The sequence below is a fragment of the Meriones unguiculatus genome, chromosome 12 (assembly GCF_030254825.1).
Source record: "Meriones unguiculatus strain TT.TT164.6M chromosome 12, Bangor_MerUng_6.1, whole genome shotgun sequence".
In the NCBI taxonomy this organism is placed as follows: Eukaryota; Metazoa; Chordata; class Mammalia; order Rodentia; family Muridae; genus Meriones; species Meriones unguiculatus.
The window spans coordinates 21493853-21510147 of record NC_083360.1 but is presented as its reverse complement, the minus strand read 5'-3'; the positions used below and the strand labels follow the sequence as shown (position 1 = coordinate 21510147).

General features: G+C 35.9%; 1 protein-coding gene across 8 annotated transcripts in view; it reads left to right on the top strand.

Moving 5' to 3' along the window:
• Positions 1 to 16295, top strand: part of Cpeb2 (cytoplasmic polyadenylation element binding protein 2) — a 60786-nt gene that overhangs the window by 36193 nt on the left and 8298 nt on the right. For 4 of the 8 annotated variants that reach the window (XM_021638717.2, XM_021638721.2, XM_021638718.2 and 1 more), the window contains 5 exons: positions 601 to 624; positions 9269 to 9439; positions 10583 to 10672; positions 15259 to 15377; positions 15529 to 15643. In XM_021638717.2, the coding sequence (XP_021494392.1) occupies positions 601 to 624; positions 9269 to 9439; positions 10583 to 10672; positions 15259 to 15377; positions 15529 to 15643 (519 nt within the window). The remainder of the gene's footprint in view (positions 1 to 600; positions 625 to 9268; positions 9440 to 10582; positions 10673 to 15258; positions 15378 to 15528; positions 15644 to 16295) is intronic. The other 4 variants (XM_021638719.2, XM_060365378.1, XM_021638720.2 and 1 more) reach the window with 1 other exon arrangement.

Below are 16295 nucleotides of genomic sequence, written 5' to 3'. Positions count from 1 at the left end.
ATTTTTTTATTTTTATTATTATTGTTATTATTATTCATTACAATTATTCACTTTTTATCCCAGTTGTAGCCCCCTCCCTCATCTCTTCCTGGTCCTACCCTCTGTCCTCCATACCCCTATGTCCCTACACCCCGAAGTCTGTGTTTCTCCATACTACTTTTTTTTTTCTTTTTTTAATCAAAAGATGAACAATGGAAATTTAATTCAAGTTAGTTTCATTCATTGAGAAAACTATTTGGGGAACTGCTTAACTGTAAATTGCTACATATTTCTGTCATGATAATAGGTGAAACAAGTACTTGAGTTTTAAAATAAATTGGTGTTTCCTCCTAATTTTACAGCTTTAGATGTCTCAGATGCCATATGTATGAAATACTTATAAAATAATATACTTGACACATTCCACATGTAAATCTCTATATATGTGTATGTATAAGTGCTATAAATGGTAAAATATGCAAATTTTAAGTGCTGACATTATCATAGGTCTTAAAGTAACTGTTTCTAAATACCGCATAGCTTTTCATATCACGGATATTTGTATGTGTGGGCTCATTTTTAGTTCTAACGTTTTACAATTTGTCCTTTGTTTACATGCAGCAAGGAGTTATGGGCGAAGACGAGGTAATTCATTTCTGTTTGCTGTAGTTCATCTGTTTCTAATTGGGCTGTATTGATGAATGTTATAATTCCTGATTTCAGAATTTTTTATGCAATGTCTGAAAGCTCATAGAAGAATCACACATTGATATGAGCACTTACCAACTTTCTAACTCTTAACCTACAAGGTGTATTTTCATACTAATGTCTATTAAATAAAATCTGTCCTCCTTAAACTGTCCAAAATTTTAACTCTTATTAAAAATTATACCTGTATCTTCTAAAATGAGGCTGTTTTATTATCTCCTTAAGAAATAAGTTTTTAGTATTAACCAGAGTGACATGTGATGTGATTTTCTACTCTATAACCAATTGTCTTATCAGTGACTCTGTGGTTTTTGTTTGGCTCAGTTGGGAATGATACCTGTGTAAGTAGATTACTGTCATTGTTGACAGAAACCATGTAGTTAATGTCTCTGTGAGGCCAAGATCCTGTCAGCCCCTTTCTGTAGCCCTGTATACTCCAGTCCCTTCCCACCTCCGCCCTGATAACAGGATTTCCTTGAGCATTCTTAATGGGACCAAGGGACAAGGCTTTGTGATATGAAGCCACTAGTGAACTCCCTGGAAAAGCAGAAACACCTTCCATGGCCAAAACCTCAACTCATCCTTTTTCATGTGCAGAAGTTGAAAGGAAGAGAAGGCAACATGAAAAGAAGAAAAATTACATGAGTAGAGCAGTGAGCTATACCTGATATTTATACAGATTTTGTACACTGAATAAAAAGTGTTTGCTCTCACATCTAGAATTTTCCCTGAAGCCAAGGAAAATAGATAGTAATAACCATGCCCTTGATTATATTTTACATGTATGTAATAGTGTCCTCATCTGTTGATGAATGCATTCTCCAAAAAACACAAGAAAAACCAGTTACCGCCACTGATAACTAATGCTAGTATTTCATGTTCTTAGCGGTAGTTCCAATTGGATATTTCAGTTTAACTTCAATGCTGGAGGTTTGACTCTCTAAATACTTGACTGAATCTTTGGGTTCTTCAGGTTTCTAAAAAACTAGAGGAGTGAGGCCAAGTACCTTTCCATTTCTTTCTTTCTGTCTGTTTGTCTTTTTTCATTTTTCATTCTTCTTTCTTTTGTTTCTTTTCTTTCTCTTCTTCCTTTCTTTCCTTCTGTCTGTCTGTTTTTCTAGACAGGGTTTCTCTGTGTAGCCTTGGCTGTCCTGGATTCTCTTTGTAGACCAGGCTGGCCTCAGACTCACATAGTGATCTTCCTACGTATGCCTCCCTCCATGCTGGAATTGAAGATGTGTGCCACCACACCCAGCTCCAAGTAACTTTCTAAAGGCTGCTATTGGTGAGCTCTGAAGAGAGTGGGAAGGTTACATGTTCATACCCACTTTCAGATCTGTGCTCTAGTTCACTTCACAGTGAAGTGTGTACGTTTGATCCTCTTGAAAAATTATTATTTACCAATCTGTGATTGTTTGTTTGATTGGTTGGTTTGGTTTGGTACTTTTAAATAGTTCAGAATTCTTTTCATGTCAAACCTTTTTATCTTTTCTGTCTAGTAACTTGTGTTAAGTCAGTGGGCATAATCTTATATAAATAAAATGTGCTTAATTTTTAAGAGCAAGGTAACAGAATCAGTGGTTTTCTTATTATAGCTCAGCTCAGTAGCTGCAGATAATTATACAAAAAAAGGAAAACATTTAATTCCTTACTGCTCACATAGGGACTTGTTTCCTTCCTAGCTGCGTCTCCTCTTGGGAGCTGTAAAGAGAGGAGCTTGGCTTCAGAGCCACCTAAGCAGCCAAATCTCCACACAGCTGGTGTAGTAGAAGAGGAAGCTCCAGTCTTTTTTCTCAGGTTGTACACTGCGGCTGTAATGGAGCTGTAGCTATCCTATAGTGCTTTAGAGCTTCCTTAAATCTGCTGCTGCACTTCCAGTTTCGATGGTCAGACGAAAGTTTTACTTATTGAAACTAGCTGCTGAGAGATTTATTTGAATTTGGAAATACGTTGGCTTAGTAAGTAGTAGACATATTTTATAATAAAAACCTGCATGCCAGAAGAGCAGTTCAGAAAGGAGTAGTGGTGTTAGCCTGGCTGTCTTTCTATTTTCCCTTTATTTTCCCCTCATGCTGCTATATTAGCAAACCCTCTAGCCACCAGAAATCCTTTATTATGAACTTGTGGTGCAGATTTTATAGGCTAGTGAAATGGTATGTGTCCATTTTGGTGGTTCTTTTTCTTAGGATAAAGTTCTGTTCATTAAGGATGTGCCAAAATGAGTTAGTACAAGTAGCCAAAAACCAAGTCCTAGTTGGCACCAATGCCTTCGGGGTGGGACAGCATCGAATGTCACAAGGCCGTCTGACTTTCCGTTGGCTAGCTGGTTTTATAAAGAACTGTTTTCTTCCTTCCCACCTTTAACTGACCTTTCAGTGCAGCAAAGAGCAGCACTTTTTGTTTTAAAGACTTCCTACTTGGCTTTAGTTAAATCAAGTTACTAGCAGAATGCCTTTGACATATTTCCAGTTTCTTAATAATATAAATAAGAACTTTAACTCAAGCTGGCTCTACATATTGATTTATGAACTATACTCTAGGGATGATCAAAATATAATCATACCAGAAGTAATTGTGCAAAACCAAGATTCCTTTCTCTGAATGTCAGGGGCCTGGGGCCATGAGAATTTCTTCAGTATTAGGAAAGAGGAGGTTACGCGGAGGCTCCTTAACATCAGGAAAACTGTCTTTCTTTTGTAGTTTCTGTTTGGTTCAGTGTTTCTTCCATCTTGTTCTGAGAGTGAACATACTTCTCTGGGTAAGAATAGTGTCAAGATTGTGCTAAGAACTGTGTAGGACTATTAAAGCTCTGTCACTCAGAATTTTCTATTCCTAAATCACAATCTATTCTTCGAATAGAGGAATAAGCAGTCATTTTCAAAGAATATATATAGGATAATTTGAATAGTATAAGTAAAGGAATTATTTTAATTTATGTACTAAGAAAACAATTTTTTAGCAATTAACCCAAAAGTTGGTATATTGCATATGGATGAAAAGATAAGAAAAATAATTTTAGAGGGATCCAGTTTTGAAAGCTCAGTTGCTGAGGTTTGGTATGTTCACAGTGTGTAGCCATGTAGATTTATATGCCACTATATATAATCAGTTACAAATGGTTTAATATAGAATATATTATTTCCAGAATTTTCTCTCCAGTAATCTTTTGAAATGTAAGTGTTCAGGCCCTATCTTCCAAGTCACTGATAAAAAATTATAAGCCATCAAAGAAAGTGAGAAATATCTCTGAAGCATGAGAAAGAAAAAAAAGGAACACTACAGTGCCTGCATATAGGGATAGCCAACCAGGGCCTCTGGATGCAGCCTCCTGTGTCTTAGCAGGGCTTAGGCTTGGTAGCAGCACTGGCATTATCTACTGTTTTCGTTTGTTTGTTTCCTACTTTGGTTACCTTGGTGCTACATGATAACAGAGGTGAGTAGTTACTACAGAATATACTGCTTGTAAAACTTAATTTACTGCCCCAAAGAGACTGCTCTACAAGCTATACCCTGCCATACCAATTTTTAAAGAAAACAAAATCTCAGTAAACTTAATTTTAAGGCAAATATACCTTGTAATTAAATTTTCAAAGATGTAACCTGCTAGTTTAGAATTGACTTTCTTGGCTCTTTACCGTCTATAAGGAAAGGGGCAAACTATTATTGGGGCAAAATATTTTCAAATAATTACAAATAATTTTTGTACATTAAGTAGTAGTTCTTTCCTTTCTAGAGAAACATACCAGATAAGTGACTGCTTGTTCAAACTGGTTCAAACTCAAAGGAAGTCAATCCTGAACCTACCTCTACTGTGTTGATAAATTACAAAAAAAAAAAATCCTTATATTATACTGGAGTCTATTTACTACTTCTGTCCTAGAAAATAGGAAGAGTATTAAGATTCACAGTAACTTTAGATACATATGATTTCATATTTTAAAAAAAATTTATAACAATATTCTATAAATAAAATTATAGAAAAGCCTGTAAAAGTCAAAGAATCTTGCTTAGGATTAATCTATAAATTAAATGGTTGATTTGTACAAGATTTTTTTCCCCTCCCATAACCCCTTCATTGATATGTTGAGAAATGTTTGTCCTGAAGTTCCAGAGTAAGTTCAGAATCTGTGAAATCAAGTGCAACAGTGTCTGGGTATGTGAGCAAAGCATCAGCTTCAGCTTCTCTGCCATGCTTTCATTGCGCTGCATACACATTGTCCACACTGGTACATGAGATGGGGTCGGCCAGACAGCCAAGCCCAGAATGCAGTGCTATCATTGCTTTGTATAGTACAGAGTTATAGGAACGACAACCAAAAAACAACAACAACAAAACCCATGTAATTTCTAATCCCCTTTTTAAAAGCAGTTTGAAATGAGTAAGCTGAATTATAGTTGTTGCAAGGAGGCTTGAATTTCTTATTAAAAGTATCCAAATTACTGATGGTAGATTCAATGAATTATCTATTTTTCTTCATGATTGCCAGAAGGAACCATTGTATGTCTAGCTTGATTTTCCTAATGACTAAGAACAATGAACATGGAGAATCCTTTCATATAGTTATTTTTTAATTCAAGGATCTATATGTTTTGTTACTCCTTTCAAATGAGTATTGAAATTCATTGTTTTTAAGACTTTGAAAGAAAGGAATCACTGTTTTCTACAGATGAAGATTCAGATGATTGTGACTAGTATATGAAATGTTTTTAGCCATTGTGTTGCATCCTTTGTTCAGCTGAACTTTGGTTAATGGATCATATGGTCTCTGAATGCTTACAGTAAGCACAGTACTCAGTTACCGATTGACTTAGTATTTTTGCAGTGAATTTGTCATGTAAGTATAAATACCATGTTATAGTTCATAAAAAAATCTTAAGTCATATTGGCTCACCTCTTATTTCTGTTTAGACTCTAAATATTTGCAATCTGTTTTTATTTTTTATCAAGATAAAAGTCTTTTAGATTTTTGTTTATTGTTTTTATGGTCCGCAAAGTTTGCATAAAAATACTTCAAAATGAAATTGTGCACAAAATATGAGCATGTTTAAATCCAGTCCAACATTTGGATTAGTCATTTTAATTTCCCTAAATCTAGGCAGTTGTTACCCTACTCGTTTTACTTTTTTTTTAAATGAAGAATTATTCAATTAAGATATGTTGAGAAATTAATTCACAATTAATATTAATTTTAATGGATATTGATAGTGTTCCTTTTATCAAGGGATAAAAGGAAGGAAGAGAATAAAAGATGAAGAGAGGGAGGGAGGAATGAAGCAGGTTAATCTCCCTAATCTGAAAATCCAGATTCTAAGAAATAGCAAAACAAGAACCATTTCTCGTCTGAAACACAAGATATTTGACCTATAACTTTATATTTAAGATTTTTTTATTAATCACAAAATTAGACTTCATTTCTCATTGGCCCCTACTTCTGACAACAAGGGAAATTTAGAAAATTAAATTTATAGTTACTTAGCATGAGTCTCTTTCAGAACAATTAAAATTCAATTTCAGTTGAAATTGTCCATTGATTATTGCCTGTTGCTTTTCAGATATTTCTTCCTGTTTTTATAGCCTATAAATTTTACAGTTATATCCAATGTATATTATCTATCAGCAACTAACACAGTTCTCACCTCAAGAGAAAGATGACAGTTTATTTGGGAACCAAATATGAATGGCCACAGCCCAGGAACCCTCGTTCACATTGCCTCTACTGATGTGTTGCAGTGTGGAAGACTTTAAATGACTTTTATAGTCATAGAACTAAAGAAAGTCAAGTAAACTTGTGGTGATAATAAGTCCAATGGTACCTTGTAGGAATGCAGGAATAAGTTTTCTCTGCAGATTAAAGATTTTAAAGGCAAGAAAAATTTGAAAGTCAAGAAAAAACATTTTATTCAAAGAGGACAATTTCATTTAGTTTAAAAGAGAACCCTCGGGATAGCCAAGCTATAATCTTAGCAGCTGCCCAGAGAAACAGAAGTAGAAGAGAGAAGAACAATAACCAGAACCTTTAGTTAAGGAAGCACAAGGTCAGATACACAGTGGATAATCACTTAATGGAAGCAGAAGATTTATAGAAAGAGGAAGGAAGCCTAAAGTACCAAAAAAGATATTCATAGGGTCCAGAGAGCATTGGCGAAGGAAGGAAAATGAAATAGTTAAACCTTTCTGAGTCTGGTACAAAGACATAGCCAAACTTGATGACATCCCACAAGGACTGTGCTACAGGGGAGGGGTTCTGGGAAACAAAAGGATATTATTTCATTAAAGGGGTGGTTATTCCACCAATCTCTTTAGCACGGTTAAAATAAACCCACCTGCTGAGGAGTGAACTTTGGCCAGGTGATAGGCTGGCACAACTAGATTAACTCATTTATGTTTTGGGTAGGTTGGAGAGTTAGGTCTCCACCCAGGCTACAGATTCCATCTTCTTAACCAGAAGAAACTAGTTTTTCTTAATGGACTAGTACTATTGCTGTGTCAGTAGGCATGTTACAACAAAGTGAGAGATGTCTGCTACATGTCTCAGATGCCGTCTGATGGATAGTGTTGGCTTAGGGATTCATGGAAGCTATTCCAACTAACTCTCCATATTCATTCAGTTAGCTTTGTAGACTCTTTAACATGGTGTAGTTTTTTTTGGCAGGGGACTCCATTTTACACTGGCTTGCTCCTTGTCACAGGTATATAGTTCGCCTCTTTTTCGCCAACCAGTTTTCCACAGTATGCCATGTTCCTGCTTTTCTTTATATCGCATAATCATAGGTTACATATTTTAAGATGGTAGCATGTTAATGCTATTTTATCTAAGTACTTCTAGATTACAATACATGTTCTATAAAGTATATGCTTGTCTCTTTGTCCTAAAACTGCATTAAACATTAAACATATCACTGCATGTGACACCCACCCAGCTTCTTGAAAACTGCTCGCATGAAATATCCAGACACCCTCAAACACAATTTTCATTGTTTGAAATTGTCATCTCACTTTGCTTAATTGTTCTTTTTTCCTTTTTCCCTCCTGATATTTCTTTGATGCTTCCGCCATGGTGCTGTTTTGGCTTCTTTCTTTTTTAAATCCACCTTTTTATGATGGAAGTGCCATGCCATCCATTGCTCTCTGGAATTTCTATTACTGATACTGCAAATCATTTTCTTGGAAATTTGTTTTCTTGAAAAGATCACTTTTTTTTTCTCCACTTATTTGCACCTTCACCCATGCATTTGTTTGTGAGTACCCAATCAGTGATTGAAGCCTATGTGTGGTTTAACACATGCTGTTTCCTTGTGCCTGTCTCTGACATTTACTTCTTTTATTCAGTAAATTTGTGACTTTCTTTGGTCCCTTCCTTTCCATTGTTCTTTCTCTTTAATTTCTTATCCGCATTTTCCAGTCTTCCTTATAGTTTTGGGATTCCCCTAATCTCAGCTGCTCATTTGTCTTTCTCAGTCATAGAAAGTTAGACTTTCTGAGCCTGCTGCACCCAGAGAGTTGGGTTGTTGTTTGTTTTGTTTTGTTTCATTTTGTTATTGTTTCCCACATTTTAAATAAAATTTCTTCTTTCAAGGATAAATTCTGCTAGCTTCAAAGGGCTTTTCTTTTATTCTGTCACTGTATGCTTCAGCCGTGAGTCACCTAGTACCTTTGGAGACTGAAGAATTGAGCATGGTATTCTCTACACTACTGCTTTCCTCTAGTCTGCTTTGTTGAAGCATTTGAGTCTTTTCAAATATAGATGTCACCCTTTCATACAGAGATCTTAACCTTGTGTACATTTCTTGAAGATAAGGATACTAGATTTTGTTGGGTCATTTTATTTTGTGTGATCATATGGAACATCTAATAGCATTACTTTATAATATTGAACAACACATACCCTGTGAAGTGGGCTCAAATAGAAACTAGAATCCTAAGACATTGTTCTGTACCATCCACATGTACATAAGTCGCATTTACACAGTCATCTGATTGTCACATATGATAAATTATTTCAAGACCTCAGACGAGTACAGCTTGCTGCTTTGGTAGCACTTTATGTGTTTTCTTGGACGTTTTCTGTTTTGTTTCTTTCATAATGTCCTCTTACCTATTGGACTTAGGCTGTTTCCTTTCTACCACCAGTTTCTAAGATCTCCATGCTCTAGTTCATATCGTAATATTTAATTTTGTTGCATGTTCAGACCTAAGTGTTTCTTATACATTAGGTTCTTACTTCTATGCATAAAGATTTTAATTGATCTAGTAGATGTATTGTTTCCTTTGTGTTGTAGTTATTGTCACATGACAATAACTTCATTTCTTTTCCTCTTCTTGGTGGGAATTGGACTTGGAGTCTCATCTATACTAGGCATCTGTTCCTGAAACACTTCCTCAGCTCAGTGACTGTTTCTGAGTCATACTTGAAATCACTTGTCTCTAGAACCTTGGCATGATATTGTGTGCATTTCCATTCACTTTTTTTATTCCACTGTCAGCTTAGTGTCTAATCATTTAAATTCAACATCTATATGTTTGATTTCATTATCATTTTTAATATATGAGATTCAGTTTATATTTGTCCTTGTATTTTAGGTCGATCTTCCCTATTTCCAATAGATGATAGCTTGTTGGACGATGGTCACAGTGATCAAGTTGGTGTTTTAAATTCACCAACATGTTATTCAGCTCATCAAAACGGAGAACGAATAGAACGTTTCTCTCGAAAAGTTTTTGTTGGTGGGCTTCCTCCAGATATCGATGAAGGTAAGTTTGTCCTGCCTTTAAAACAAACAAAAAAATAAACAAACAAAAAAAATACCATAGTAAAAAGTAGTTTTGAGCCGTTGAAATATGAAGGTAATTGAATAAGTACTTTTAAGGTCTAGTGGTTTTTTTTTTATCATATGCACATTTTCACTGTAATCATTTTTATTAAGATCTCCATGCTCTAGTTCATATCGTAATATTTAATGCAGAACACATTTGAAGACAATATTTGTGTGACTATAACACACACATGTCCATGTGTACATGGACATGCCTGTGTATACATACATGGTGCAATAAATGGAACCAGCCATGAATCTCTGTCTGCAGTGTGTAAAATCAAAACTTAACTTTTTTACTTAAAAATACAGGAATAGTACAAAATTCAATAAGGAAGTAGAAATGGAACATAAAATAGGAAATTGGTATTATGCAAATGATAGTAAATGTGTAAAAACTGCAACGATAAAGAAAAGTAACTTAAGGTAAAGGTTAAAAACTTAAACTATCTTTGTAATATTATGGGAAATCTACCCATTCATTAATAGCCTGCAGAGAAGATATTGTTATATTAGAGAAAATTTTCAGCCATGTTTACACATCTGCAAGTGTATTCTGCATATTTATATAATGCATATCCACTAGTTTAACATATATTAGAGTATATCATTGAAATTGAGTATATAATACTTGAACCTGTCTAATGTCAGCCTTGGTATGTTATAACAACATTATAGCTTGTCCTATTTTAGTACACCTTATCCCAACAAAAACACGGTTTTACCTGTAGACACCAATAGCTGTTTTAGTTAACTTGATAAAACTGAGATGCTTAAGCCAGTGGTGCTTATAATAGGGTATACTGTAAAGCTGTTAATATTCATGTGACATGTGAAATATTAGGACTCACACTGAATACATTAGCTAGTTTGCTGCTTAAAAATGAATTTATTTTGAATAAATAAGTTAAAATTTTAGTGTTTTAATAAGAGTATTAGATATGTTGCCTGTTGACATCATAGTTATTCCTAAGCTATTTGACACTTTAGACATTAAATCTTCCAAGTTCTTAGAAATATGGTGTTTCTTGAGATGAATCATTGGAACTAATTTGTGATGCACAATCTGTACTCTCCTAAGATGAGATCACTGCCAGCTTCCGAAGATTTGGACCTTTGGTAGTAGATTGGCCCCATAAAGCAGAAAGCAAATCTTATTTTCCACCGAAAGGTAAGAGGTTCTTTATTAATATTTTCTGGGCTGAATGAAAGAAAATGAAATGATAACAATTATTTATTTGTAGCTTTCTTTTGAGTTGAACATAACCACCTTTATATAAATACTAGTGATTTTTGGACTGTGGAGATGGCTTTTTCAGTAAAGGCTCTGGTCACAAAAGCCTGCGTTCTAACCTAGATCCCACATAAAGATAGGAAGATAGGACTGGTCAGGTTGTTCTCTAATGCCCACATATGCAAATAATAAATAAATAATAATAAATAAAATATTGTTTAAAAGTTAATATTTTGTAAAAACTGTTAGCTTGAATTGAGTGGGGCAGAGGGATTTTAAGAACTACTCCAGTTTTACTTGGAGCCATTTAGGAGTCATAATATTTGACATACTTTCCTCAAAATTTTCTAATGACTTAATAAAGTTAAATCAATATGTGTTTGAATATTTCCTAAATAATGTTAAAGCATTATTCTATAAGTAGTGGTGACTCAAACTTAGGAAAGGTTTATTTCCATGCTATGAGATAAGAGGCAATGAAATGATTCATTTATATTTTAGAAAAATAAAACCACGTAAGTAATTTCAATATTATAAGATATACATTAGGATTCAGGTGATAGTATGACACAGCATTGGGGAAGTAACTGGTTTGTATTTTTTACTCACTGTCAAGTACTATTTTTAAATGTCCCTCTGTATAAAAAAGTAAACTGCCAGAGGAGGAGGAAGCAAAATACCTCAAGCTAGGATCATGGGTAAAGACTTTCTCAATGGGACTCCAGTTGCCCACAAAATAGGGCCTCATCCTAATGAAATTTAAAAGCTGTGCATTGAAGGAAACAAGTAAAGAGACAACCTACAAAATGGGAGAAAAATCTTCACGACTATACATGTGACATGGATTAATATCTAGAATACATAATGAACTCAAAATAACAACCAACAAGAAAATACATGACACAACCAAAAATGGACCTAGGAACTGAGTAGATTTCTTCAAATAAAACTTTAAGTTGCCAATAAGTCATTTATAAAGCGTGCAGTAGTTTAGTCATCAGAGAAGTGCAAAGTAAAATTACTTTGAGGTTCTGTCTCACCCTATCACCATGAAAACAAAAGACAGCAAATGCTTGTAGGGATGTGGGAAAGAGACCCTCTTTACTTTGTTCACTTGCCATTGATGACAGAGCAAAACTGGTACAGCCACCAAAAAATGAGTGCAGAGATCAAAATATAAAAAGCAGAGTTATCATCCGATCTGGTTGTACCACGCCCCAGTGTGTACCCAGGGGCCTTTCTATACACCACAGAGACCCTATTTATAGGAGGACGTGGGAAATGGAATCAGCCTGGCTCTCCATCAACTGATAAATAGGGAGTGAAAATGTCATTCAAGTGCACAGAGACTTTTATGCAACTGTAAAGAAAAATGAAGTTATGAAAATTTCAGGAAATTAAGTGAGGTCACTCAGAAGAAAGAGAAATGTCACATGTCTCATTTGTAGATCCTAGTTTCTAAGTTTTGATGTCTGTATATTTATGTAGAAATGTGTATAACAGTCAGAAAACTAGAAAGGGACCCATAAGACAAAAGAGCTGTTCCTGGGGAAAGGTTACGCTGCCAACTAGGAGAGGAGAGGGCAAAGAAGAGCTGGTTTGATTCCTCATTCAGAATTACAAATGTCGAACTATCTAAAGCAAATAAAGAAAGGCTAAGCACTGCACTCAGGGTCAGCCGCTTTGGACCCAGAGAAGAGCATGTCTGATTGCATGCGGGTTGATGCCCCAGGTCCCGCCTCTGAGAAAAAGGTATCGGACGGGTCTGATGCTCTTTGGGTGGATGACACCTAAATGAACATCGGTACAAAGTCCCAATTTATTTCTAATATCAGAGATCAGACCTCTACTCTTGCCTGATGCGTCTAAAACAAAAAGGGGGAACTGTAGAGAGCTGCGGAATGCCGCGCCTTAAAGATGGAGCTGGTTTCCGCCTTCCACCTTCCCGATGGTGAGTGCTCTCTGTCACGAACAATTCCACATTTGGCTAAGGCTGAGGATCTGGCTTGCTTCCATGTATGTGGACCTATCTGCATTGCCCACGTGGCATGCCTGGGTTGGCTACCCAGAGGCTATTTAAGCTGTGGGCTGGCTTTCCCCAGGGTCAGATGATTGTTCAAGGTTCCTGAATAAACTGCATTGAAAAAAAAAAAAAAGAAAGGATACATTGCAAACCTTTAGTTCACTATCATTAAAGCAGTTCTAGAAAGGGGGTAATTATAATTGCTGAGAAGATTAATAAGTCTGGATTAACACCTGTTCATCCATGATATTCTACTTAAACTTTCAACCATCCCCAAACTTGATTGCTCCAGCCACTCTTCTGTAGCTGTGTGCTATCAATTGTTCCCTGTGGTCCGGCCACAGCAGCCGCGGAGAGGACAACCAGTGCTATGCCTAAATCTTTGACTGCTGGGGTAAAGGCAAACCTGCATCTGTCTACGTGGTCTCACATCTTTCTAGGTGCTTTTTGTTAGTTCTCGTCCTCTTCTAAGCTCCATGGTCTGCTCTAGTACTCCTCTGTGAAGTGTTCTCTTGTCATGAGCTTCTTGTGCCTCTGCCCTGGAACATTGCCTAATGTGTTTTGTTTTGTTTTGTTTTTGTCAATGGAGGTGGGGGCTGAAGGGATGGGATTCAAGGCAGGTTTTCTTTGTGAGGCCCTGGCCCTGGCTGTTCTGGAACTTTCTTTGTAGACCTGGCTGGCCTTGAACTCTCAGAAATCTTTCTCTCAAGTGCTAGGATTAAAGGCATGCACCACCACAACCTACTGCTGTGTGCCACCAAAACCTATTGTTTTATTTTTATCTTAAATCTCAGATTAAAAGTTAATTTTTCACAGAAAACGTTGGGAACCCACATAATAAAGTCAACTTCTCTTCCTCATAGGCCATCCTAGCTTCCCGCACTGTGTTTTTCTTTTTCACAGCACTCATAGTTACAGCAGGATGTTGAAGAAATTATCTCTATTAACCAGTTTATGTCTATAGTTTCTAAGACTATTCAAATATGTGAATATATCTATTTTATAAATCATATATGTGATATATATTATATGTATATAAAACATAGATTAGCAATTACTCAAAGGATAAAAATCTCAAAAGGATAAAAAGTTAATCCTACAAGATAGAGAAATTACTTTTACTTCTAATTAGGTGAGAAAAGCTTCATTGAGTTTGGGATCAAAAATAAGAGCTACTGTGTACTTTAAGTAGATAAGGAGGTTTTGAACAAACTTCTAGGCAGAAATTGAAATATGTCTTCAGGTTCCTTTCATAGACAGATATGTAAACAAGACCCAGCAATCTGTTGCATACAAGAAATACACCTAAGTCACAAATAAAGACATTACCTGAGAGTAAAGGGCTGGAAGACGGCTTTCCACGCAAATGGACCCAAGAAGCAAGCATGAGTAGCCATTCTAATAGCTAATAAAATAGACTTTCAACCAAAATTAATCAAAAGATATGGGGAAGGTCGTTTCATACTCATCAAAGGAAAACTCCACCAAGAAGACACTACAGTTCTGAACATCTGTGCCCCCAATACAAGAGCACCCACATATGTAAAAGAAACATTAATAAAACTTAAACCACACATAGATCCCCACACATTAATAGTGGGAGACTTCAACACCCCACTGCCAACAAAGACAGGTCAACAATCCAGAAATTAAACAAAGAAACAATGACTCTAACAGAGGTCATGAATCAAATGGACCTAACAGGCCTCTACAGAACCTTTCACCCAAACACAAAAGAATTTACCTACTTATCAACACCTCACGGAACCGTCTCCAAAATAGACCATATAATTGGTCGCAAAACAAATCTCAACAGATACAAAAAATTTGAAATAATCCCATGTATCCTATCTGACCACCATGGACCAAAGCTGGATCTCTACCCATTCTTAAAGAAGAACAGGTTCTTTTCTAGCTTCCATAAGGCTACTTGCCTAGTGTTGTTTGAAAGTTTCTAGGAATCCAGATTTTCCCCTCTAGGATGGTTTCCTGGGCCTTTCCAGATATGCTCTAGTCCATAAATATGCTCTAGAATTTGAGCTAAAGGAGCGCTAAAGGAGACTGGCTGAAGAGAACACAGTGTCACGGGTAGATAGTATTACAACACCTTGAAGCTGACCTGGGCTGTGAAATTAATTTTGAACAAATAACTTAACGTCTGGCACCTCAGTTTTTCCTTCTGTAAAATGGGAATGTTTCATAGACTTGTATGAGTCAGCCTGGAAGTACTGCATTCCTGAGACTTACTGGATCATATTTCTCTCTCTCTCTCTCTCTCTCTCTCTCTCTCTCTCTCTCTCTCTCTCTCTCCTCCTTTCCCCTCCCTCCCTCCCTCTCTCTTGCCCACGTTGCGCATGTGCTCTCTGGCGCACGCGTGTGTTCCATGGAATATTGTGTTCTCCTTTGGAAGGCAGAATGAGCTAAACCTATTTGATGGGCTTTATGTGTCTTTTAGCAGCACTTAATTGACATGCAGCATCGTTTTTCATGGTTGTTGTAGGCTATGCATTCCTCCTCTTTCAAGAAGAGAGCTCAGTTCAGGCACTCATTGATGCTTGTGTTGAAGAAGATGGAAAGCTCTACTTGTGTGTTTCCAGCCCTACTATCAAGGACAAACCTGTAAGTGAACACCACATGAACCATGGCCTATAAAAGCAGGTTTTGAAAACAGTATTTTTAAGTTACTGTTTAAAAATCAAGACTGCATTAAAAAAAAAAAAAAAAAACTAGACAGTAAGAGGAGTAAGACCATATGTCATTTTCTCCATAGGTTCAAATCCGTCCTTGGAATTTAAGTGATAGTGATTTTGTCATGGATGGTTCTCAGCCTTTGGATCCTCGAAAAACAATTTTTGTTGGAGGAGTTCCTAGGCCATTAAGGGCCGGTAAGTAGAATCTCTAAGTCAGAAATACTTGGATTTTCTTTTTCCTGATTTTGGTGTCTAAGGAAGTATGAATTTTTCTGCATTTAAGTTACTAAATGTTAGTATTTTAAAATACTAAAGTTAGTATTTTAGATGAGTGAGTTATACTGTTCTGTTTCTCAGTGACTAGGAACCAAAAATCTGAAGGATGCCTAATAGGATATAATTATAGATGTAAAAATTTACTATATATGCATGCTATATATTATCACACCGTCTGAAAGAACTAGTGATTTTTGTCTCTGTAATTAGACTCTTCAAGTCAGGGAGATATGAATTAACTATTCACACGTGTAAATGCTTAAATAATGTAATGGCTGCTGCAAAGAATAAAGATTAGAAATAAAAATACATATGTGCATGTTTACATATGTTTATATATATGTTCATGTTTAGAATATGCTATGAGGTGACATCTTAAAGATATTTGAACTGGTGAAAAGATGGACGAGAGTTTGGACCATTGTGAAAAGTGTGTTTCAGACAAAGCGAACAGCTTATTCCAGAAGTCTTGTGTGAAAAGCAGAGGATATTCATGGAGGGACTGTATAAAACAGAATGACCTAGAGATACACAGAGTTATAGGGGAGATACAAGTCTAATGGAATAATTG